Raw genomic sequence first — 23,520 nt, forward strand, 5'->3', positions numbered from 1 at the left:
GTCTTAACCTGAAGACTGAGCATGGTTGATCTGGAATCAGTGGGACAATAATAACAAAGCATCCCATAAAGCAATTTTCACAGCAGCTCCCATCTGAGTAAGCATGTATGAATAGCATGTGCTCCAGTGCCTCCCTGAATTCAGGCCTTTTAGCAGTAGCAATTAAGGTTGAATGGGAAGGAGCTGACAGTTTCTTGAGGTGTTACTGCCAGGCAGTGATTAGCTTTCAAGCAGTACCCTGGGCTGAGGCTGTCATTACTATGATAAGGTAAATGTGTTTAAATACTCTAGAATTACTCATCGTTTTTGCTGTGTTTCTTTGCTCTGTACTTCCTCTGCCTAGGCTCACGTTTGACTATTTTTTACACCATTAATGCTGGGTTGATTGGTTAGCCAGGAAGTTTGCTCAATGTTCTATTTAGGTTTTAGAATGGACCTTTAATCAGTCCTTAGTCCTGTCATGTATACCAGAGTCTCACTAAAGCTACATGGGTAAATACTGCATATTTGTTCAGAATTACTTTGAATTCCTACAAGCTATTTATTTGGTATCTTGCAGCATTGGTTAGTTAACATTTGTAAAGTGCTTTGAAGATGCAAAGCGCTTGAGTACTAATATACTAAAAGTGGTAAAGACATTGTGTATATCTCCTTAACATCACTAATGAATGAGAGATCCTCATCCTTGTGCCATCGTATGATGTCTTTTGGACCTCAATCTTGCCCAGTGTATCATTTTATTTTGCCTATGTTACTGCAACTGAGAAACATCTGGATTCACGGATCCTGAGTGAAATCCTGGCTCCACTGAAGTCAGTGGGAGTTTTGCCCAAGAAAACTTTATGGTGAGTCAATCTTGACCTGATCAGGTGTTGCCTTTGAGTGCTACTTTCCACTAGCACTTCACAGATTTGTCCTGCCCATCAGAAGGGTCTCGTAGTCTGTTTGTTTGCTTCCACCTCAACCCAAAACACCATACTCTTTAAGTATAACTATTGTTCTCATGGTAAGCAAACAAACCGTAACTCTTGTTCTCATGGTAAGCAAACAAAACAAAAAGTTAGTGAGAAATCCACAATATAAAGACAATTTTATTGCCGATAAGCTCTTAAAACTCTTTTTTTTCCTATTTCAGTAGGACCTTATTCTTCCTGATGAAAATCCGGTCATAACATCTCTCATTAAAAATAAAATTATTTTGAAATAAATAAATATATAAAATAAATATCATATACATTTTATAAATAGTTTTGTCCTTCTGCATCGTATCCATGCTTACATCTTAATAATGCTTCCCACCCTCACTCCCAACCCCCAACAGCAGGAAAAAAAACATACATCAGGACCAATCCATTATAATCCATGTAGCAATTCCAGGGCCACTTCAGTGGGGTACCATTTGAAGGGCATTTTCTTAAAATGTAACCATTCCAAGCTTATCAGCAGCATCTTCATCGGTACTGTGGTCTTTTTCTTTTCTGTAATCAAGTTGTTGTTGTTTGTTTTTAACCATCATTGCATGTGAATATTCCACCTCTTTCAGAAAGTGAATGAAATTGAAAGATTATATGGAGGGCTCCCTCCCCATCCCCATCCCCCACCTCCCACAAATAACCCAGCTTTGATATACACTTTAAACAATGAGGAACGGTAGTGTTGTATTCACTGTAAGTGCTTTTCTATGTTATGTAAGTTTATAGGAATGATGGAATGACTATTAATATAGTGCTCCAGGAAAAAGCTTGGGAACCCACGTATGTACATTGATTGGACAGCTGCAGGAAACATCACCTATAGTGGAAGAGATCTCTGTACATTGCAGGTATTTTAGCAGGGTCCACAGGTCTGGGTAAAAAATGAGTGAACTTCTGGTGTCTCTTAGTCCTGTATCCTTCACGAGGTGAGCCGTCCTTGTTCAAAGCCACATAATACTGTCTCTCAGAGTCAGAATGTTTGTAGAGGGTCGAGGCATATGTGTTATACCAGTTTTCTTCAAACTGCTCTCGGAAAACGCATTCTCTTGTAAGTTTCTTCTGCGTTGGAGGGTGGGTGAGAGGGAGAGAGAAGACACACACGTGAAATTTAAACTTGTGTTTCTTTATAGATTTCATTTCTTCCTCATCTTTCACCTCAATTTCCTGAATTTTCTTGGCTTCCTAATTCTGGCTCCCCTGAGGATGGCCACTGATGATGGAGAAGTTCACCCTTGTAAAATGCTTCATGTCTGATTCACTAATTCTAGAGATGAACCCAAAATTATAAAAGCCCATAACCAAATGCCCCTGAACTTTGAGAAAGAAGGAGGCAAAATCCAAATTCAGATCTGGATTTTATAAATAGGCTGAACCAAAACTCAATATCTGAACACCGCTGGAGTAAGGAGTGTTTGAGATCTGTATCTGAATGTTGCAGCTTGGCTACATCTTTAATTAATGCAGGGAAAGGCTCTGGCCTAACATGGCATTACTGTTGTATGCTGCATGATATACAGATTAAGGGCTGCTACAATGATCCATGGAGAACACAGTTTACCTATCACCTTAAGCACAGGACTTGTCATATAGAACCACAGGATTAGAAGGGACAGCAAGGGTCATCTAATCTAACCCCCTGCCACGATGAAGGATTTGTCATGTATGTATAATGTACAGATAACACTAGCTGACCAGAGATTAAAAACAGAAAAGGGTGCAGTTCATTTCAATGGTGTAAGTAACACTGAACTGCAATTTGAACACTCAGCGCTTATAACAATATAAGCTATAATAAGGAAAGCACTATACATCCTATAATCTCTGAAAAAGACAGAGCATGATGGTCTGAGGCCATAAACATCATGGAAGAAGGTCTGTGTGCTCAACAACTCTGTATTGTCCTACAGCCATGACACCAACCACAAGCAGTTTGTAATGGGAACTGGGGCCCAGATCCTGAAGCATAGTGTGGCTGCTTTGTGCCCACATTGACAACCACATATGTCATAGGGACATAGAGATCATCTAGTCTGACCTCCTATATATCACAGGCCACCACCAGCACCCGCACACTAAACCCGACAACCAAAATCTGATCAAATATTACAGCCCATAGAAGACTAGACTGCTCTATGCCTCAGACAGAGAATAAGAGGGTACAAGATTCCAGGGAAATGACTAAGTGAGATAATCCTGGCAAGTGATCTGCACCCACCCAGGGCAGAAAGCAAACCCCCAAAAGGTCACTGCCAATCTGACCTGGGGGAAAATTCTTCCCAACCCCACAATTGCTGATCAGTGAAACCAGGGGTAATCTATTTTTTTGTCAAGGTCCAAATTTCTTGCTCAAAGTATAATCAAAGTCCAGACTCCAGGGAAAATAATAATTAAGTAAATAAAAAGATTTTGGGGTCTGGTCAAAAGTGTCCGGTGGTTTTGATTTGGCCCATGGTCTGCCTATTGACTACTCCTGAATTAGACCCTGAGAATGCTCAGTGCCACCACAGAGCCTTGGTCCTCCCCTTCCAATGTCCCATCTCCAGCCACAGCCATCCCTGATGCTTCAGAGGAAGGTGATTTAAAAAAAAAATCTCCCAGAATACATTGGGAGAGATCTCTTCCTGACCCCTGGTAGTGGTCCACTGAAACCCTGAAGCATGAGCTTTAGGAACATATGATGTAAACCAGAAGTGAACCCCAAGACTGCTGAGCCCTGTCCCCACAATCACAAGCAACTCCATCATACCATTGCACTCAAATTTGTCCAGCTTTCTTTTAAAACTATTTAAATGGTTTGCCCCCACAACTCCTATTGGGAGGCTGTTCTGGTCTGGGCATGGAGCCAGTGTAAACAGCCATCAGAGGATCATCTCAGTATAGGGGAATTCTCAAGTGATACAGAGTCACTGGAGCGACTAGGAAATAGGCAATATGTGGGGCCTCCCTCTGTCCCATTGATCCCTGTCTGCCATAACTGCATCTCGAGACTTTTGGCAGCTGGCGTTGAAGTTAAACGTGCAAGTGACATGCACCAACTTGACAGAGTTGCATGAAGAGTAGCATGTTTCTAACTGCAAAAGGATAAGTTAGATCCATCACAGAAAAGATTTGCAATTAAGCCTCTATATTTAGCAATGTACAGACTTACTAAATGGAGAAAAAATGAAAACACTGAGGGACTAGATGGCTTTGATCTTTGGAGTTGCTAAATTCACTCACAAAAGTTTATGCAAGATTGGCACAGAGGAAATAACTACTGAACCCTTACAAAAACACTAGACTATTCTACAGCAATCTCCTAAAATATAGCGCTAACATCAGTTCAAGATGTTATTTTATGGATCTTTACTGTAGAATACTTTTATACCTTTTAATATGGGAATCCTGGTCATAGTGTTGACAACTCTTGCAATATTTGGTGTTTTTCTGAAAGCCCTTGCTCTTGGAATCCTGTGATTACAAGAGAATCCCTGTTTTCACTTTTTATTTTAAAAGGAAAGATTCTAGTCATGCATGATTGCAGAGAAAAGCTGGAAAATGTGACCTGAGTGTACCCTAAAGGCAAATAAAATGAATACAAAATGTTATGTATTATTATTTATTTATTTTAAATTTCTTGTATTTTTTGAGCACCTGACTAATGATTTTTGAACATTTGGGCTTGGTGATATTGCTGTTATTTCATCTCCTTTGGACACCTGGCCAATATGATATACATTTTCTAATGCACTGGTACATGGTGGCAGAAAGGAAAATTCCAGTTATATTGTACTGAAATTAATTCTGTTACCAACTAAGATTATATGCTATTATATGGACATTTCTGTGGCATGACATTAACAAATTCTGGATGGCCTGATGATTATGGAACTGTTTGTTGCTTTAAGGTTGCAAAGTAAAACAAGTAGAATGCAGATTAGTTTCTTATGTGTCAATAGTACAGCTTACCGTTCTGATCCCACACGGTGGTGAGCACCCAAATCCTACTGACTTCGAAAGGAGTTGTAGTTGCTGAAATCTTTTCAGAAGCAAGCCCTACTTCGTGAAGTATAATCTAATGTTTTGTTATCTGGTATATTTGTTGTTTAAACTAAATTTAAATTAAATGAAACCAAATGGAAAACAAGAGTGACAAGAATGCAGATAGGTCCTCTATGGTTGTGTGGCTTAAATTTTCAAACCAACATTTTTCTCAGTGCTTATATGCCAATAGACCCGCAACAGAGTCTCATAATTTTCCCAGGACATTACCCTCTAGGACTGTGCATGTGCCTTTTACTCACTGTTCCTAATAGATGTAACTGCAGATTCTACCCTTTTTGGCTGTTTTCCTAGTCTGTGAACATGCTCTCATCTTCCCTCCTTTTATTTTTTATACTCACTTGGTGCATTTTATTTCAAGTTAGATTATAAAATCCTCAGGGCTGAGAGTGTCTCTTGCTAAACGTTGGTATGCTGACTAGAACAATGGGGCCACAATCCTGGTTGAGGCTTTTGGTCACTAGGATGATTTAAATAATTAATAATAATGATTATGTGGCAGATTATGATTTTGAGAAACAAGGCTAAGGTTTGAGCATCCACATGTCATAAACTCTATATTGCCTACATTACACATGCCCTATATATTTAGACATGCATTTAATAGCTTATCAGTCAGTTACTTACATGCAATATAGGTGAATTAATTTTCTATGAACTCTTAACTGCCTTTTTCTGTTTAAATGTGTAACCTTGATATTGCATACATGTAGGTCTCTGCATTTAAATTTTTGGGTTTTTTTCTTATTTGGAGAGGTCTTTTTAAAGGACATGAAGGAGAGAAGGAGAAATTGCCTATGCATAGCAGCATTTAAATTATCCCGCTTAGGCTTTGAAGTTCACCGTTCATGAAGAAAAATGGGGTTCGTGCAAATGGTAGTTTGTGGGGGCATGAGGAGGAAGAGGGTGAATTCAGAATTTTGCTGCTATTGTTTATTTGGATGGCTTTCTTTGAAGGCAAAGTACATTCAGAGGTGTGATTTTAAAGTGATTTGGTTCAATCAGTGTAAAAAGCCGGGTGGACATTCCTGTTTCAGTTTCAACCAGCTTTATTTCAATATAGCTTAAATTGATTAGGAATGGATTTAAACTACACTGAAATAAGCTCTTTTTAAACAAAAATAAGAGTGTCCACACATGGGTTTGCATTGATTTAACTAAACCCAGTGTAAATTTGTGTAGACAAGGCCTGAAGGGCATTTATTTTGTTTTAGTTTAAGTCAATTAGTTCAAACTAATTCCTAAACTGAAAGAAGGCACTATTGAACTGAAATTAAAGGCTGAAACCCTGGCCATATTGAAGTCAATGAGAATTTTGCCATTGACTTCAGTTGGGGACAGGTTTTCATCTGGAGCATCCACAAAGAGGTTTGTACTACTTTAACTAAATCAGTTTAAAATCCAATTTAATTTAAAATTGGTGCAGTTTTCTCATGTAGACTCAGTCTAATTCTGATGGATTTTTGTGCGTATATTTCCATCAAGACATTTATGGTCTCCATTCTGCAGCAGCCCATGGGTCTTTTTCATCAGGCAGAGACACTCTTCTATTGGGATGTCACAAAGGGGGTGGTGGAACTTCATTAACTTCCATTAAAAGTCTTAGCTGATGCCAGCGCCAAGGGATTTTTCAATCACAGAACTTTCTCTCCTTCCATGCCTCCAAATCAGTGCTACTAAAGGCCTTACTCCTCCATAAGAACCATTTGCAGGCATTGTTTGGAGGGCTTTTCCAGCTATTTTGGAGTTACTGGAAGCAAAAAAAGTTTCTCTTCTTCAATTTAAAACAGGCTGAAGTGACTTTCTAGTGGGATGAGACCAAGAATGGAAAATGTCAGTGCCAAAGGGGCATTTTTTAGAAGGTTATGAGAACACAGGAGTTATAATGAAAGTCCCACCATAGCTTTAAGTACAGCTTTCATTATTGAAAAGCTATAATATGCATCTGCAGACGTATATATATATTCCTATGTGAACCCAGATCATTCAGAGAAGAACAGTGATATGCTATTCAGATGACAGAACACATACATACACCCTGATGGTGTGCTATAATTTATTTTCGTGCCTTTAGTTTATGATCACCACAATACGCCTGAAAAGCAGAACCACAAGTCAGCTACACAGAGCTCCCAAACAAAGGCTAATAAAAAAAGCTTTATACCCGTCAGGCTCTTGTGTGTTTTCTTTATCCCACGTATTTGTCAGGTTTTGTTAGAGCTTGGTTGGTCTGACTCTACTTTTTTTCCTACTTCAACTTTGTTTGCTACTATGACAACAGTGGTCGAAATGGGTGGAGCTATATGACAGGGCAGTACAAAGTCATGTGATTGGTTATAACAGGCTTGCAGATGACCATGTGCGTAGGGAAGGCTGGCACTTCATGCGGTGATCCAGTATGCAGGCAAGCCCATCTTTCCAGAAGGAGTGTGTATGTTTTATAGTATTGTAATGATTATAAAACCTCAAACTTACCGACCCATACAGCTCGCCTCGCTCGTTCATTCCGAGGTAGAGTCCTGAATCCACCCCACGGATACTAACCAGCCCCACCGCCAGGCTAATGAACTCTAAAATGCCTAAAACAGAAAAGGAATACAGCTCATTCAGAGATCAGAATTGATAACATGTACCAGCGACAAAAATAAATCAGCCTTCCTCAGCCTGCCGGAAGAGCTCTTCGTTTAGTGGGCTTCCTCCGGGCCCTGCCTCTCCTCCTGCTTACGCAAACGCAACCCGTTGACTTGCACTCTGAAAGCCTCACATGTAAAGTATTACTATAGCCCGGCAATGTTTAACTTCCCCAGGGGGAGTAATCCTTTTCTATGAGTAAAGTATCATTTGTTTCCTTATCACTCACTGCAGGACAGGAGTGTCCATTTTGTGCCTGGCCTGGTAAATGTTCCTGAACATTCTGGAAGGCTCCATCTTGATGACTTTTATTAGCCCCTGAAAGGAAAATGGTCATTGTCCCCTCCATGCTTCCTATTTGTGGGCAGTCTGCGGGGACTGGCTTAATGGAAAACCCTTCTGAGGTTTGCAGTGGCAGCATGATAGGGCTTTGGAGGACTTTCCTCTCTCCTAGTTCAGAGGTTATGTGCTCGTGTCTGTGTGTGTGTGTGCGTGCGCTTGCACGCATCTCAACTAATGCCCTGGGAGCTCTGGCATGGAAGAGAAGAGTGTGTTCGTTGCCCCCAAGCCAGGCTTCTGTTTGAATTGATGGGAGAGCGATTTCCACCGACAGAAGGAGGGAGACGTTGCCACCTTTAGCACGGTTGTGAGTCTGTTAAGAGAGCTGCTGGAATGTCCAGCCCCGAGGGAGTGCGCCTCAACCACCCCGTTCATGTTACCTCAGACGGCTGCTCTTGTGTGCACGCCCCGGAATTCTCAGTGCACCACACGAGGGGAGTTCAGCCACCTGACACCTGCTGCCTTTACTGGGAGGCACATGGCTTGAAACCGTCCCTCCGCCGCCACCGCCTTTGGACTCTGTGGAAATGTACCTTCCAGTCTGTCAGGTATTTCTCATACAATAAGAACGGTATGGCTAAATATCGGACAGATGCCCCATGATGGCCACCTCACTTTCCCTCCGCTCCCTCAGTCACAGGGTAGCTTTGTCTCTCAGATGTGCTGTACACCTGTGCCGTGCTGGCAGCTCAATTAATTACAACGAGGTTAGACTTCCTAGTTGAACTTAAATTTTGCTCCTGAAAAGAAACTGTTTTTTGTTTTACTTCCCAGCTTGTGCCTTGACACTTGTGCGGTGTTAGAATTATTCCCACAGCAGTTTATAAGACTATGTAGCTTATTGACCTTCTTTTTCATGTGCTAGCTGTGAATGCAGTCCCAATTTAATCTATCCACCCTACTGACTAACAACCTGTGGGCCTGATTAAATCTCCACTAAAGTCAATGAGCGCGGCTGGGTGTTGAACGCTTCTGGAAACCAGGTCATTTATTTAGGAGTTGAAATATGACTTCAGAGCCAAAATTTAACTTCTGTTTTTTAACATTTTGGCCTAAATGTTCTTAATGAATAGGCACAAACATTTTCTAGAGGGTTATATCTGCAGCCATATTCAGTTTGGGGAAACCTATCCTTCCTATGACCCCAGACTCACTTCTGCCAGTGAAGTGAGTCACCCTCTTGTGACTCTGCTACAAAAAATGGAAGAATACAAATTGTTTCCTTACATTCTGTGCTTTCTACAAAGGGATATGTGGCAGGATCCAGAAACTACTTGTTTTCTAGCAAGCAGGGAGTTAATTCCTACCTTAGACAAATGTCCCAGTCAGACAGGCTGTGAGAATACAGGGGTCTCTAAGAACAGGCCTTTGGTACTCCACGAGGGGAGACAGAGTGCTTTCTAGAAGGCCCAGTGGACACAGATGGGATTGTGCTCTAGATAGGGGAGGTTTTCTGCTCACTTATTGGTTTGTTATCTGGGAGGTAGCACAGTTCAGTGAACTGGGAGTCAAGAGGCCTAGATTCTGTTTCTTCCTCTGCCGCTCACTAATTCTGTACTGTGAGACAAGTTACTTCACCTCTGTTCCTTTGCAAAGTGCTTTGAGATGTCTGGATATAAAGGGCTATATTATTATGTTATACCATTTTGTTTCCTTATTGTACAAAAGGACCTTTAATCCACAAGACTCCCTTTCCCAGAGGTAGAGACCTTGCTGAATGAGACTATTTTTATTGATTTTATTTTTTGTTGCTGAAGCAACAAATTCAGTTCAACAATTTACAGTACTTTGGGGTTTTCTTGCATTTGTGTTGACTACATTTATCCCTTTGCAGTTTACAATCAGCAACATTTGAGATGGGACAGGAGGCAATGTGCCAAGGGGGATTAATACATAAATAAATTAAATAAAAGGGAGGGACTGGGAGAAGTTTTAAATTGACTAGAATGAGACTCGCACAGAAGGGAACAGGAATACAGTACTGTCTTAGAAAATGGGAGCCTCCTTCTCACCCAATAAGATTAATTAATTTTTGAGTGAGAAATGCCTGAAAAAGTTTGAGATCAGTGAATCTATCGAAAGTACTTATACCACCTCCCCCCCATTTCCATAGTATCTAAGTGCCACACAGCAACAATGCTTTTGAGGGACATGCTATTACCCCCATTTTACAGAGGGGAAGTGAAGCATGGAAAGCCTAAGTGACTTGTCCAAGGTCACACAGGAAGACTGCGGCATAGCTGGGAATTGAGCTGTGGTCTCCCAAGTTCTAGACTAGCATTTTAAGCTCTAAATTCTCCTTCTTTCTGAATGGATGGGTAAACAAATACTTATCTTACTCTGGGGTAGAGGGCTACCTCTATTTTTGCAGGCACTTAACTTTCTTTCGGTATACCCATGACAATCTCTTTTGACAGTGTCACTTGTAATATTCCTCTTTTCTGATCTTTTCAGTGGCACTTAGAGAAGTGAACCAAAGACAACTATGCTGAAATAACATTGAGTGTAACTTAAACCCACAAAAGTCAGGAGAGAGAGTGAAGGCTGAAAAAAATGTGGGCGGACATCCATCCTGTCCTTAACTCACTCCAATTGCTAGACAAAATTGCAGCTTTATGCCTCTCATCTCCACCAGCTCAGGGAGTGGCCACTGGGGCTAGATCAAGAATTTACTTTCTAACTGTAGTGGGGTGTGTTTATGGAAGTACGTGATTTTCTTTTCCAACACTTGCCTCTTCTTTTGTGGCTTGATTATTCATTCTGCTTGCTCTTTCAGTCTCTCTACATAATATTCAGAGAGATTTGACTAGAACTCTTGCTGGATGAAGTTAAACACTGAAGGGATGAATAATCTTCTAGTCTCCTTTGTAATGGCTAGATCCCACTCACTGTTACATTACTAAATGATTGTTTAAGGAACAGTTCAGCTGGCTGCACCTGTCTCTTTTTGCACAACTATATCTGTGTGCATGGGTGTAGAAACATCAGATGTTGTACTGATGTCTACAAACCTAAAGCTTCAGCTAAAAACCTCAGCAACTGTTTGGTAACAGGTGCACTCAAGTATGAAAGTCAGCTCCTTTGAAGACTCTATCTCCACAGATTTCACTAGCTTCCCTGCAAAAAACCTTTAATAAAGACTTTTTAGAAGACCTGTGCCTAGAGGAGTTCTGTTTGCTCTCTTTATTACTCTCTGATCTAAACTTTGACAGCCTAATTCTCTTCTCACTTAACACATATAAATTACAAATAACTTTGTTGAAGTCAGTGGAGTAACACAGGTTCAAAATTGGTATAAGCTGAGAGAATTGGTCCTTAGTGGCAAGGATTTCCCCAGGGAGTCTAGCATTCACATAAGGAGTTTTTCTCCCTAGGGAGTTAATGTCAATTCAAAAATCCCCTCCAGATTTCTACTAATCATCCATTTCTTTGATATAGGAAAGAGTTCTAGCAGGCCAGCGATAACTGAGATGTGGTTTCAAATTCTTCCAGTTTCATCTACAATTCTTTAGGCAGGACTACTAGTTCTGTGCTGACATCTGAGAACTTCTCCAACATGAAACCTACCTTTGCTCTACAAATCCTGGAGAGTTTTTCTCCCAGATTCTGAGCTAATCCTGTTCAAGGAGGAATGTGCTTTAACCTATAAGCTACAGCATTCTCCATAAATATGACACTGTTACGTTCTTTATTTCCCATGGACATATCTCTTGAATCCCACTCTATGACTCCCTCCTTTAGACCCCAGAGTTAGGAGCTCCCCACCATATTACGCTGACAGCATTTTGCTTCATTGTCTGACTTTAAAGAAGACTGTTTTGTCTTGCACAGATTTAGGCTCTCTACTTTTGGGATGGATCAGCATAGGATGGTGCAGACACTGTACACTTTTTCCTGAACCCCATCCAACATTACGAGCTAGATAACAAGTCCAGTTCCATCCCTTCTCCCAGCTGCAGTTGAATAGATGCCATCACCGTGGTGTCCTAGAGAATTATCCTTGGAGTGGATCTAATTATTTGGTTAGGAGGCCAGCATGCACCTTCCCAGTCTATGGGCAGTGTCAAGCTAGCACCCAAATCCCAAGCGTTTCTAAATCTGGCCACAAATCTACTAGGAAAACATTCTTTAAGTACCCTAAGAAAACCACATTTTCTACTGTAGTCTAGGTGCTTCACAATGCTTTTCCACTTCCCCAGAACTGTGTAGTCTGCCTATTTATGCAATAATTCACTCCCTTCTGACTGGTGCATGCAAAATTCCGGAATGCATTGGTACATGAAATTCTAATACAAACCAGACCAGTTACACTGGAATTTAAATATTCATGGCTACTGAATGCAGATGGTGAATACGGTGTGCCAATACATTATTACTTTGAGTCTTTGTTGCAGCTAAACTCAGTCCAGCTTTATCTGAACATGAGGATTCCAGTGTAATCCTCTGGGGTTTGCCCTGCAATTACAACAAATAACTATTTATTTTACACTGCCTTTGGGAAAACCCCGAAGGAGAAATCTGTAATATTTTATTTCTGACGTCTGGTCTAGTTTACGTAGCTGGATGCCAACTGCTAAAACACTTATGGAATGCTAGCATTTCAATTTATTGAACACACTGTATGATTAACTCTTAACCTTGCAAAACTAATGAAAAGTATTTGCTTGCTTTAATATGTGCAGTTTCCAAACTTTGTTTAGAGACAAATTTATTTTATCTTCAAAAGGTGGAACTGGGTGAGGTTTTGTCATTAGATTATGATAGTTTATTTGTCTAAAGATGTGTAAAAAGTGAGTAGAAATATAGGAATAAGGTGGCAGAACTAGATTAAACAAAAAAAAAACAACAAAAAAACCAATAGATACAAAGGACTTGCTTTCAGTTCCCCTTAATACAGGAACCCATCACATGCTATGAGATGAAAGAGAAAAGATATATGTCTTTCGGGAGGTAATTAAGAGCACTTGCCCCATGAGCCTATTATTACCTTATTCTGATCTGTGGGTTATGACTTTCTTGTTGATCTAGGCAAGGACACACTGAATGCACCTGGTGTTTATGCAAGGTACTGTACACAGTCAGGGGTCTGGGTTTTTTGTTTTATTCTAATCCATTCAAAATCCTGGCCTTACAACAATAACAACAAAAATATTCCTAAGCTATTATTTCTCAGAGAAAATGAATGCGTAACAAACTTTAGAAGACAGAATAGAAATCATTTCAGGGAAGAGTTAAACTATTACAAGCCACAAAAAGTCCTCAGAATGTTTCTCGCAACCTGTTGACTGCACAACTGAGATCACCAACTTGGGACTTGTTGATAGTTTACACAGACACCTGCACTATTTGCCAAAATAACAGGAGTTTTTCTTAACTCTGTTCAGACTTATTGTACTTCTGTGCCTGTGGCTTGAGATGCATTTTTCAAAGATTACATACAGTCTCATTAGAGATCTGTGAGTTTGTGCGACAGTGATACAGACTCTGAAGTCTTTTCCAGCTTTGCCCTGGCTGCTCGGTAAATCAGCAATGTTCTGCCTATTCATTTCTCCTTTCCTTCTTCTGAAGGTTAAGGTTACCAACTATTTTCTCAGAAAAAAAATCTTTCTGGCCCTGCTGATCAGATTCTGCTTTGGGGATAATCTTAATGGCTATTCAAGTAAGGCAGAAGAAAAGATTCTAGCCCACAAAATCTGCAAAAGGCAAAAAGCCCTCCCTCCTCAAAAGGTTTGTTTTTGTTTGTTTCCTCAGTGTGCTGTCTCTTCTTTCTTTTGCCTTTCTAGCTACTGTGAGCTTCAGAGGCTGGAATAGAGCGGAAGTAGCCACTAAGTTACTTTAAAAAAATGTTATTGTGCACCTGCAGAATGGCTTAGCACTGGTAGAATAGGAAATTGAAAATAAAAATGCCCCAATTTCTGGGGAGTGAGCGCATTTGTTTAGAATTCTAATTATATCCATCCCAGGGATGATTTATATTAATAGTGTAATTAGTTCTGTATGTGAGGCAGGCGGCTGGGCTCTTTGAACAAGTTCATGAAGTAAGCAGGCAGCCCTAGAGCCATCGCGTGTACTCAGCAGAGAAAAGACACCTGTTTCTTGGATGGGGAGAACACCTTCCCACTTGGAAGGGAGAAGAAAAGGGGGTTAACCTCTCACGTGCGGGGGGGGGGGAGGGAGGGGAGAGAAGAGCTCCTAAGGATGCATTGTATCGGGTTCAATGAGGAATTAAAAACAGAACGAAAAGAAGCAGAGGCAAACACGTGGTTTGGAAGCGAAGCAAGTTCAGGGGTTTAAGGCTATAAACAGTGTGAACCAGGTGACTCGTGGGTCCTTTTCTATTCTTCTTCATGACTCCAGCGACCTTTCCCGCAAGATGCGTGACTCTGGCCCTGCCTCACCGCCGGGAGGGGGCTCGCAGCCAGGCACCGAAACCCCTAGGGACTAACCTGCCCTCCCCCGAGGTTTTGCACCTTCCCCAGCTGCCCGGCTGCGTTGAGGCGGGACAGACCTCCCCGCAGAATCCTCCCTGCAGCTCTCCCCCGAAGGGAGTCTCGGCTTGGCGTCTGGCTCCGCGAACCCCACTCGGCCCATGCGGGCGGAGAAGACTGCCTGATGTGCCCGGAGCGATGCAAAGAATGCGGAGTTCGCCTGCTGCTCAGAGGCAGGGGGAAGGCGTGCAAAAAGCGTCCTTGGCAGATGCAACGGTTCAAGAATGTGGAGGCAAATGGAGATGAACTCAGGCTCCTCAACCTGCTTTGTCTGGGGCTGCAGGGAAATTCGGACCAGACCCTAAGCAATCAGTGGAAAAGGGAGACTGGAACACCCCGCCCTTCTTTCTTTCTCTCTCTCTCTCCCTCCCTCCCTGCCCAGCTCCCACACGCATAAGGGAAAACCAGTGATAAAGAATAGAAGCTTATTTCTTACCGAATCTGCTGTGATCCTGCCTGGTGCCGTGCACCGTGCCATTGGGGAAGATTTCCAGATGGAAGCCCGTCCTGCAGTAGAGCTGCCTCCGCCTCAGGATGCCTTTAAGGTGGGCAAAGTCAGTGGGAGATCCCCTCTGGAGCCTGCCTTCAATCTGTCCCAGTCTCTCATTCAAAAAACCCGGAGAATCAGCTAAAGGAACATTCCCAAGAGAGGAGGAAAATCCATGCAAATCCAAATCCAGAGATCCAAGAAAGCCCCCTACCTCAGCCATCGCAATAGCTGTGTGTGTGTGTGTGTGTGTGCGCGCGCGAATAGTGAATGTCTGTGCAAACAATAAAAAAAAAAAAGCTGATCTTTTAAAAAAGTGTGCGTGTGTGTGTGTGTATCACATATAACTGATCAGCTGTGAGCTTGGCTGCCGTCAAGTAACTTCTCAACCCTCTCACAGGGTCTGATTTGAACGCCCGACCTTGCCTTGAATAAAAGTATTGTTTTTCCTTTGCATTGATCTCCTCTTGCCTTTCATCGCTGGTTATGTCCAGCTATCAGATGCAAACTGCAGTTTATATACATACACACTCCCCTTACATTGACATATTGGATATTTAAATGCAAGCCACACCTCACTGGCATCCCCTTTGGCTATTGCTTTTTCTTCTTCTTCTTCCCCTTTCTCCTTTTTCTTCTTCTCTGATCCATTTGGCTTTTTTTTTTTTTTTAGAGGGGGGGGGGAAGCTTCACTCCCTCTTTTATTATGAAAAAAATGGCAGGAAAAGGCTACACATTGCACTGAGGCATAACAGCTTTTGGCAGGTTCTTGTAAAACTGCTGATGAAATCATGGAGCCCTGTGTATGCAACCCTACTGATACACAGACTGCACATTGCTGTTGGCTATCCAACATATTTTGTGCGTGTCTGTCTGTCCCCTTCCTTCAGTTCAGTGTCTCTGTTCAGCTATACAAAGCATACAACTTTTACAAAGAAACAAAGCCAACTTTCCCATCCCCCTCGTATTTTTCACAACAACCCTAATCACATTTTAATCCCATTAAAAACCCTTTCCTAGTCAGAAATCTGTATTTCAGTCGAAGGTTTTATTTGGGGGGGCGGAGGTTGGGGTTTGGAAAGTGAATACATTTCAGCCACTCTTTTGCAACATTAGACCCATCTGTAATTTTTTTCTTCTGCACAACAGACAGGGTGGCGGTGGTGGGGAAATAACATGTACAGAGAAGACTTTAGAAGCATTTCTCAGCTAAATATGTAAAAACGGAAAGTGATCTTTTTGAAAAATGATACTGCAGATTTTATTACTTGATTTTACAAGCCACTTGAGAGAAGAATATATGGAAGGAGTTTCCAAGCCTGTTGTGGGCTTTCTCCCCACCTTTTTCATGTTGGAAACAGGTGTTTCCTAGTTCTCTCTTGCCCTGTGACATTGTATCTGTAACGGCAGCTGCTGGGTGAGTTGCAGACAGACAGAGTAAGGCACAGGGAGATATGGGGAGCAGAAAATGCGTGGGTAAAAAAAAACGACACAAGAGGACAGCTTGAACCCTGTCCTGATGCAGTAACACAGACATTTTCTCAGAGCTCCTTTTCCCCTCTTCGTGCCCCCGCTTTCGCCCTGCCACGCTCACTTTCTGGGAGTCACAGGCAGAGAGCGGACGACTCCCAAAGAGGGTGCCCTGTGTGCTTGGCCGCTAGAAGGCGCTGTTGCTCGTTGTATTGCGGGAAGCCGCGCTCCTCTCCTTCCACTTGGCCTGTGTGTGTCGGGTCCTGACAACCCCCAGCCAGTCTGGAGTGGGGAGGAGGGCAATCTGGGGAGGGACAAGAGGATCTGCTCTCTACCGCCTCCAGCTGGAGAGCAGGAGGGCAGGAGCCAGGGGAGGCAGACAGCCTGCCATGGAGACACAGCAAAGGGCATAAACACAATCATAGCTAGAGGGAGCTGAAAATACTGGGAGATTAACATCCCTAAAAGAAACAACCACCCCACCTCCACTATTTAATGTCAGCTTTTATGAGGAAAACAATTCCTTGCCCTTCCCCACCCACTGTCCATCTAAGCCCCCCGCATCCTTTAACAAACATGACTAGAACCTCACAACATGGCTGTGAGGGAAAAGGATTATCCCCATTATAGGGAGGGGTAAACTGAGGCACAAAGCGGGGCAGCGACTTGCCAAAGGATGAAGAGCAAAGGGAACAGAAGCCAGGAGTTCTGACCGGCAGTCTGCTGCTCACTAGACACGCCACCTTTTCTTATGTGAAGTATAATAAATCAATAATAAGACAGTGAAATAACAGCCCAAGTTTGTGTCTGGAGTGGAGGTAGAAGAAGGTTTTAAATGAAGGATATTGTTGTGAGAGGAGGTTCTGTCAAAGAGACATGGCTGTGAGTGGATGACTGGAATTCAGGCTAACGTGTTAGCATTGACATTTGAAGCATAAAAGATTTAAAAAAAAAATTCTCAGAGTAAAATCTACAGAAATTTAACAATTGCCTTTCACTGTCTGTTCTTACATTGGAGGAATTATCTGTTGGTGGATGACTGAAGAATAAGCTGTACAGGGTGAAAATGGCAAAAGTCCAAGGTAAAATAGACCCCAATCAAACTGAATAATCATTAAGGCTAACATGCAAACTTTACTAGGTATAATGCCAACAGTCAACAGGATACTCACAATGGAGAACACTGGATGAAATCTTGGCCCCACTGAAGGCAAAACTCTGATTAGCACTGATTAAACTCGGGCCAGGATTTCCTCTTATGTCTGGAAGTGAGTGTTTGAAGGGCCAGCGCCTAGATGCATTAGAAAAAGGAGAGAGAGGGAGAGAAAAAACACTCCTTCATAATGGGCCTGATCCAAATCTTTTCAGTGATTTCAAGGGGCTTTGGATCAGGTCCAGTATTCTTAAACCAAATCCACAAAAGGACTAGAGGAGCATTCTGGAAACAGACAAGGGTACTAGGGTTCAATTACATTACAGTAAAATCCAGGATTTAATAAAAAACACCAACCTATGTGCTGAATGTAAAACAAAAGCAGGGAAATCCCCAACCCAGGCTGACATTCCTCTCTTAATTCTGGTGATTATGGTTAGCTTTTGCACAGTCTGCAATACAGTCTGTAGGAAATTATATGGCCCATTACAACAATGCAGGATGTTTAGGCACAATAGGTTGAGGGGAAAGTAGCTTTCACTTCCTTTTTTGTCTTTAATTTCCTGTTTTTTTGCTAAAAGGATGAAAAACAGTAGAGAAATTTGTTTCCTGCAGTGTTACAAAATATATATAATTTAAATTGAAGGGTCTGGATTGACTCCTTTAAAGGAGGAAACACATATTTAGCCATTTCCCCATGTATTATACAGAATATAATTCTGTACTCATTTATTCCTTAAAATGGGGGAGAAAATCATATACAATCTGTGTCACAATACAGGGGAAAATATAATTCTATAATACCTTGTATTTATGTTATAGTACATGTAGTTTTGCCTAGGTTTATGATTTGATTAATGTGTATATTGTCTACCAGGGAATTGGAATGATTACAATCAAACCACTCTGCCTTTCAATTAAAAGAACAGTTTGCAGTAATATTTATATTAATTTGAGCATAATGGGCCTTTCAGAGCCATTACCATCTATTGTGGGAGTACACATTTAGCCAGGAGTAAAACTCCTGATGATATTTATTTGTAAATAATTACTGTTCATAGGCAACAGACACATTTCATATCTCACCTATTAATTGCAAAATCAAAGGCTCTTATCCTGCAATTGACTATTCACAGGCACAGGACTCCACCCATCTGCAACAAATTGCAGGGAGTCAAAGTTATCAATTAATTAGAAAAGAGTAAAATAAATAAAATAATCAAACCCTGACACTGTAAATTCCCTGCACAGAACAATTTAATTGATAAAGGATCAAGGCCTAGATACAAATTTGTTAATAGCATTGATAGCTATAGCCACAGACAACAAATCAGATATATGAGGAACAAGACAATTTAGAAGATAAAGAAGCAACATTGAGACCCTTCCCATTGTATTATAATAATACCTTCACTTCTCTAGCACATCCCATCCAAGGATATCAGTGCACTGTACAAACTTGTATGAATAAATACAACCCCATTCTGTGCTGTAGTAAATAAATATATTTTCTTAGTGGAGGAGATTTTATTAATTCCTTTAATTGACTTTGATTCAATTTGTTGTTTCATTTATTATTGTGGTAGTGTTTAAGGGTTCCACTCATAAACAAGGACTCCATTGTGTTAGGTGTTATACAAACATAGAACAAAAATACAACTCCTACCCCAAGGAATCCTGCTGACCTTATTCAGGGAAGAAGTCCTCCTGATGTACATGACATGAACAAGGTAAGCACCTAATATTCTATTTAATTACGGTTAGAGTCAGTGGCAGAGCCAGGATTAGAATCCCAGCTGTTTGGGTGCCTAAGTTTAAGAGATAAATCTGTAATTAGGCACCTAAATAAGTGGCCTGATTTTCACAGGTGATGAACACCCACACGTTCATTTATTTAGTGCCTGAGATGGCTAAGTTTTAAAATAGTGCCATTAATAGTTAGGGGACTCAACTCTTTGGATAGTATAGGCACTCAGAAGCCATGTTATTATTGTCTTTCCTACCATGAGGTATTATTGCTACGTGATGTCTAGGAAATCTATATCCTCCTGAAGGAGGCATTTTATGTACAACAGCCACTCCTTCATTCCACCCTATTTGGGAGTTGCAAGTGCTCAGCATCTCTGAAAATCAGGCCTCTTAATTAGGTGGGTAAAAATGGATTTTAGTATCTGGCTTGAGGTACTCAAGATAATACCCTTTAGGAACCTAAAGTGCTTTGATCCATCTATCCAAACTCCAAATTTTCTGCTCCCACCTGTTGAAAATAGGTCTGGGATGAGAATCCCAGTCAAGAAAGAGGTAAGCTTCTTTACTCAGGCAGAGCACTACGTGTTACAGTAGGCTCTAAGTGTTGTAGTGGAATCTCTGTTGGAATAACATCAGCACTGAGCCTTGGTAATTCAAGTAACAGCCCCAGTGCCTTTTGTGTTAGTAGGTCAGGCTTGTCTACACTGGGAAATTTACTGGTATAATTATATCACTATAGTTACGCTGGACAATTTCCCTATGTAGACAAACCCTCAGTAAAAGTATGGCCCCTCCGTTCTAGTAGCTGAATTATGGCAGTGAGCAGGAGTTGAATAAACTTGCAGAGCTCTGTTGCTTAAGGGCTTTTAAAAATATGATTTAGCACCTTGATGTCTCCTGAATTTGGAGACTTGTACAGGATCTTTCTATCTGCCAGTGGCCTGAGTTCAGAAACTGTTGCTATTATTAAAGAAAAATCTGTATTCTCTTTCCTCATTGCCCAGAGCTGCATCCAGTCTTGTAACTATTTTCTGGTAGAACATGTGCACTGGCTTTCATGCTCTGACAAAGGAGCTTATGACATAAGGCCAATGTGGCAGTGGTTCTTTACTTCCCCACCACCACTACCTAAGGTGAGCAAGTATCAGGAGTGCAGTATCTAGGTAAAATCTCCTCAAGTTTCTTGACCAAACCTAGGGAACAACTAAGAAGGGAGAGCCTCAAATAATCCTTCCAGCATGGTCTCTCATGACACGTGAGGCCCTAAACTGCTGAAGAGGGTGTTGAGTTAACAGTGAGTCATTTCACTGCTGGAGGGAGGAGGAGAAGGATGGCCTGGGAGTTGCAAAGCATGCATAGCTCTCAAGATCCCCCAAAGGAACAGGGCCTCAAGAAGTTGTTTGGTTTGCTTGTGCTCAAGATTGACTCTGACCTCAAGTTTTATGCGAGGCCTTGTTGTATGCTAAGGCACGATTTAAGGAGTGTTTTGTTTTGTCTTGTGCTGTGTAGATGCTTGTGCGTGTTGCTGCATTCGACAAAGCTGATTAGTTACTTTAATACCCAACCTTCATGCACTAAGTTTAAGACCCTCTCACTTACCCAGGTGTTGGTTTAAAGCTAGAATTTGGTTGGATTCAAAGGTTGAAGCTATTTTTTTCTAACCTTATTACTAATATGCCTGACACATGATGAAAGGGGATTTAAAATCCCAATTCAGATGCAGGTGAGAGAATACCTGAGAAAATCCCAGAGAAACATAAAAGGCAATTCCATTTTGTTGCAAAGAAGGTGATTGCTGCCCTGTCTGATGGTTACTCTTCTTTTCTGCTTAAGTTTCTGTCCTTCCCTATTTCAAATATTCATAGAAATGCTTGTTGGGAGCATATCTGTATGGTAAATATATTGTTGCTAGATGGCCTTGTGATTAAAAGGCAAAGACTTAGGAGTCAGAACTGAGTTCTGTACCTGCCTGTGCCTAGCCTTGCTTTGAACTTCTCAGTGCTTCTGTCTCCTCAGCTGTAAAATGGGGATGATGATACTTGTGTGTCTCTCATCGAAGGGTTGTAAAGCTGAACTCATCAATGTTTGTAATGTGCTTTAAAAGCCTCAGATGGAAGGCACTACAGAAATGGGTATAGTACTAATATTATATGAAATTTTGAAATAAATTAAACAGAAAAGGGGACAAGAAAGTGAAAAGGGAATGCTTGATTATTCTTAAATGCATGACTGTGGATACTAGTAACAGAATGCAGTTTAAGGCACTCATGATGGTATTCTTTGTGGGACCCAGAAATGACCGAGACTGAACGTAGTTAAAAATCTGGGAGGCTAACATTGCACTACTCTGTGACCAATTTGACCACTTGCTACTCCAAGATTTTGGGCAACAGGATTCTGCCAGGAAGGAATTAAGAGAAACTGCATTTTCTATTTTCATAGGTGCTGCCACGGTGGCTTTACTGTTAAGCTTATATCCATTATGCAATGACACAAAGATACAAGCATATTTTGTCCTTGCTCGCCTATTGCTTTGGTTTGTGTGACCTTTTTTCCAAAGGTAGGATAGCAAGCCATTTATTCACTCTTGAATTGTACATTATTCAGGGTGGTGATCTGTTCAGTGATCCTCACAGCTCAAGGAGGAAAGGACCCAAAGAGAATGTTTGTTTGGTTTTGCTTTTTAAAAATTTCTCTCCGCTTCCCTCTTTCACTTGTTAACAAGTGTGAGGAAAGGGGGAAGAAGGGAGAGTGAGAATGTGTGCAGGGACATGAACATTCATGTTTGAGTTTGTGTATATGCCTTTGTTTGAGAGCATGTGCGTGTACAAGATTTTTGTGCATCTGTAGGCTTCTCTGAGCTTTCCAGTTCTTCAGGTTAATTTTATCTTATGCTTCTGACACTGCAGTTTTGGGGCCAAATCTTGCAAACGTTCCACATGAATGCAGTTGTTCACATGCATTCATGGAGGATTGGCCCCTATACTTACAAGGGGACACACTTATACTAAGGGAGATGTGTTTAAAACTCTGTAAATAGCATTAATGGTTTTGCTAATTATTAAGCACATTCCTTTCCATATAGAAGTCTATACATTTTAATGTGTGAGGCATTTGTTCTTTTCTTTACTAAATTTCCTTAAATACTGTATTGCACTCCCATTGGCAAAAAGGCACCCGGGCATTTTTTAAAACTAAAATAAATTTGTGTTAAACCATTAACAGCATCCAATGGGCAAGCAATCAAACTTCCTGCTCCCCTTCTGCCCCAGCACTGTATCTGTGCAGAGGTGAATTAAATAGTTATGAAAAGCCAACCCAAACAGGCATGTCTGTGCTGAGTTCTGAAAACAGCCAATGGATAGGGAGGGAGATATTCTGGGGAGGCCCTAGAGCTGTGTCCTTTACTGAGGGCCTGATATTGCAAGTTGCTGAGCATCTTCAACTCTCACTAAAGTCTGGATTGAGCCCCTTAAAGGTGATAGGTTTCTTTTCAGGACAGCAAGAAATTAGTGTAAGCTGAACTCTGTGTTATAACATGAGGCTTATCTTAGTAGAGCTGGTTAAAAATGGTAAAGAGATGCTAAGAAGAAGTAGTAATGTAAATATTTCCCTAGATCTGATCTGACAATACAAGTGAGCCCAGTCAATCTGTAAACCTCAGGAGGATCATTAGTATTACCTCCCACTATGATTTGGGAGAGAATTCCTAACTGAGGGCCAGTTCCAGGGGCAGATGAGCAGGGCAGTTGCCATGGGCGCCAACATCCAGGGGCTCTGTACTGCCTTTTTCTGTTCTTGTTTTCCTTTGCTTTGCTCGGCAATTTGAGATGAGGAGGCCTGAAAACATTTTCCATCCTGGCCTGCAAAATGCAAAACTGCTCCTAACTGGGAATAATAATGAAACAATTAAAATTGCACTTATTCAAAACTGTCTTCCTTTTGTGTTTTGCTGAATGGTAAGCATAACCAAGGAACAATCAATTATACTGCATTAGTTACAAATGTAGACTCTGCTCAGCTCCATTCAGTTCTAGGTTCTGATTTAGCAGAGCTCTTAAGCACATGCTTTAAATTGCATTGACTTAAATTAAACTATACTTCAATAGGAGTTAAGTACAAGCTTAAAATTAAGTGCATTGCTGAATTGAGGTCCTAATAAATATTAATCAGAAATGAATAAGTTGC

At 41.3% G+C, this 23,520-nt stretch overlaps 1 protein-coding gene across 2 annotated transcripts; it reads right to left on the bottom strand.

Moving 5' to 3' along the window:
• Positions 1–1,073: 1,073 nt before the first annotated feature.
• On the bottom strand, positions 1,074–15,373 carry FGF16 (fibroblast growth factor 16). 2 transcript variants are annotated; one of them, XM_067549718.1, is made up of 3 exons: positions 14,910–15,373; positions 7,491–7,594; positions 1,074–2,030 (listed from the first exon to the last, which is right to left on the bottom strand). In XM_067549718.1, exons 1-3 carry the CDS (start codon positions 15,181–15,183, stop codon positions 1,788–1,790), a joined length of 621 nt encoding a protein of 206 aa, XP_067405819.1. In that variant the 5' UTR covers positions 15,184–15,373; the 3' UTR covers positions 1,074–1,787. The 2 variants fall into 2 exon arrangements, with proteins under 2 accessions (XP_067405819.1, XP_067405818.1); XM_067549717.1 differs by having other exon boundaries at positions 1,074–2,033.
• Positions 15,374–23,520: the final 8,147 nt, after the last annotated feature.

This window comes from Emydura macquarii, unplaced genomic scaffold (assembly GCF_026122565.2).
Source record: "Emydura macquarii macquarii isolate MOO-44397 ecotype Brisbane River unplaced genomic scaffold, CSIRO-AGI_Emac_v2 contig_1253, whole genome shotgun sequence".
NCBI lineage: Eukaryota > Metazoa > Chordata > Testudines > Chelidae > Emydura > Emydura macquarii.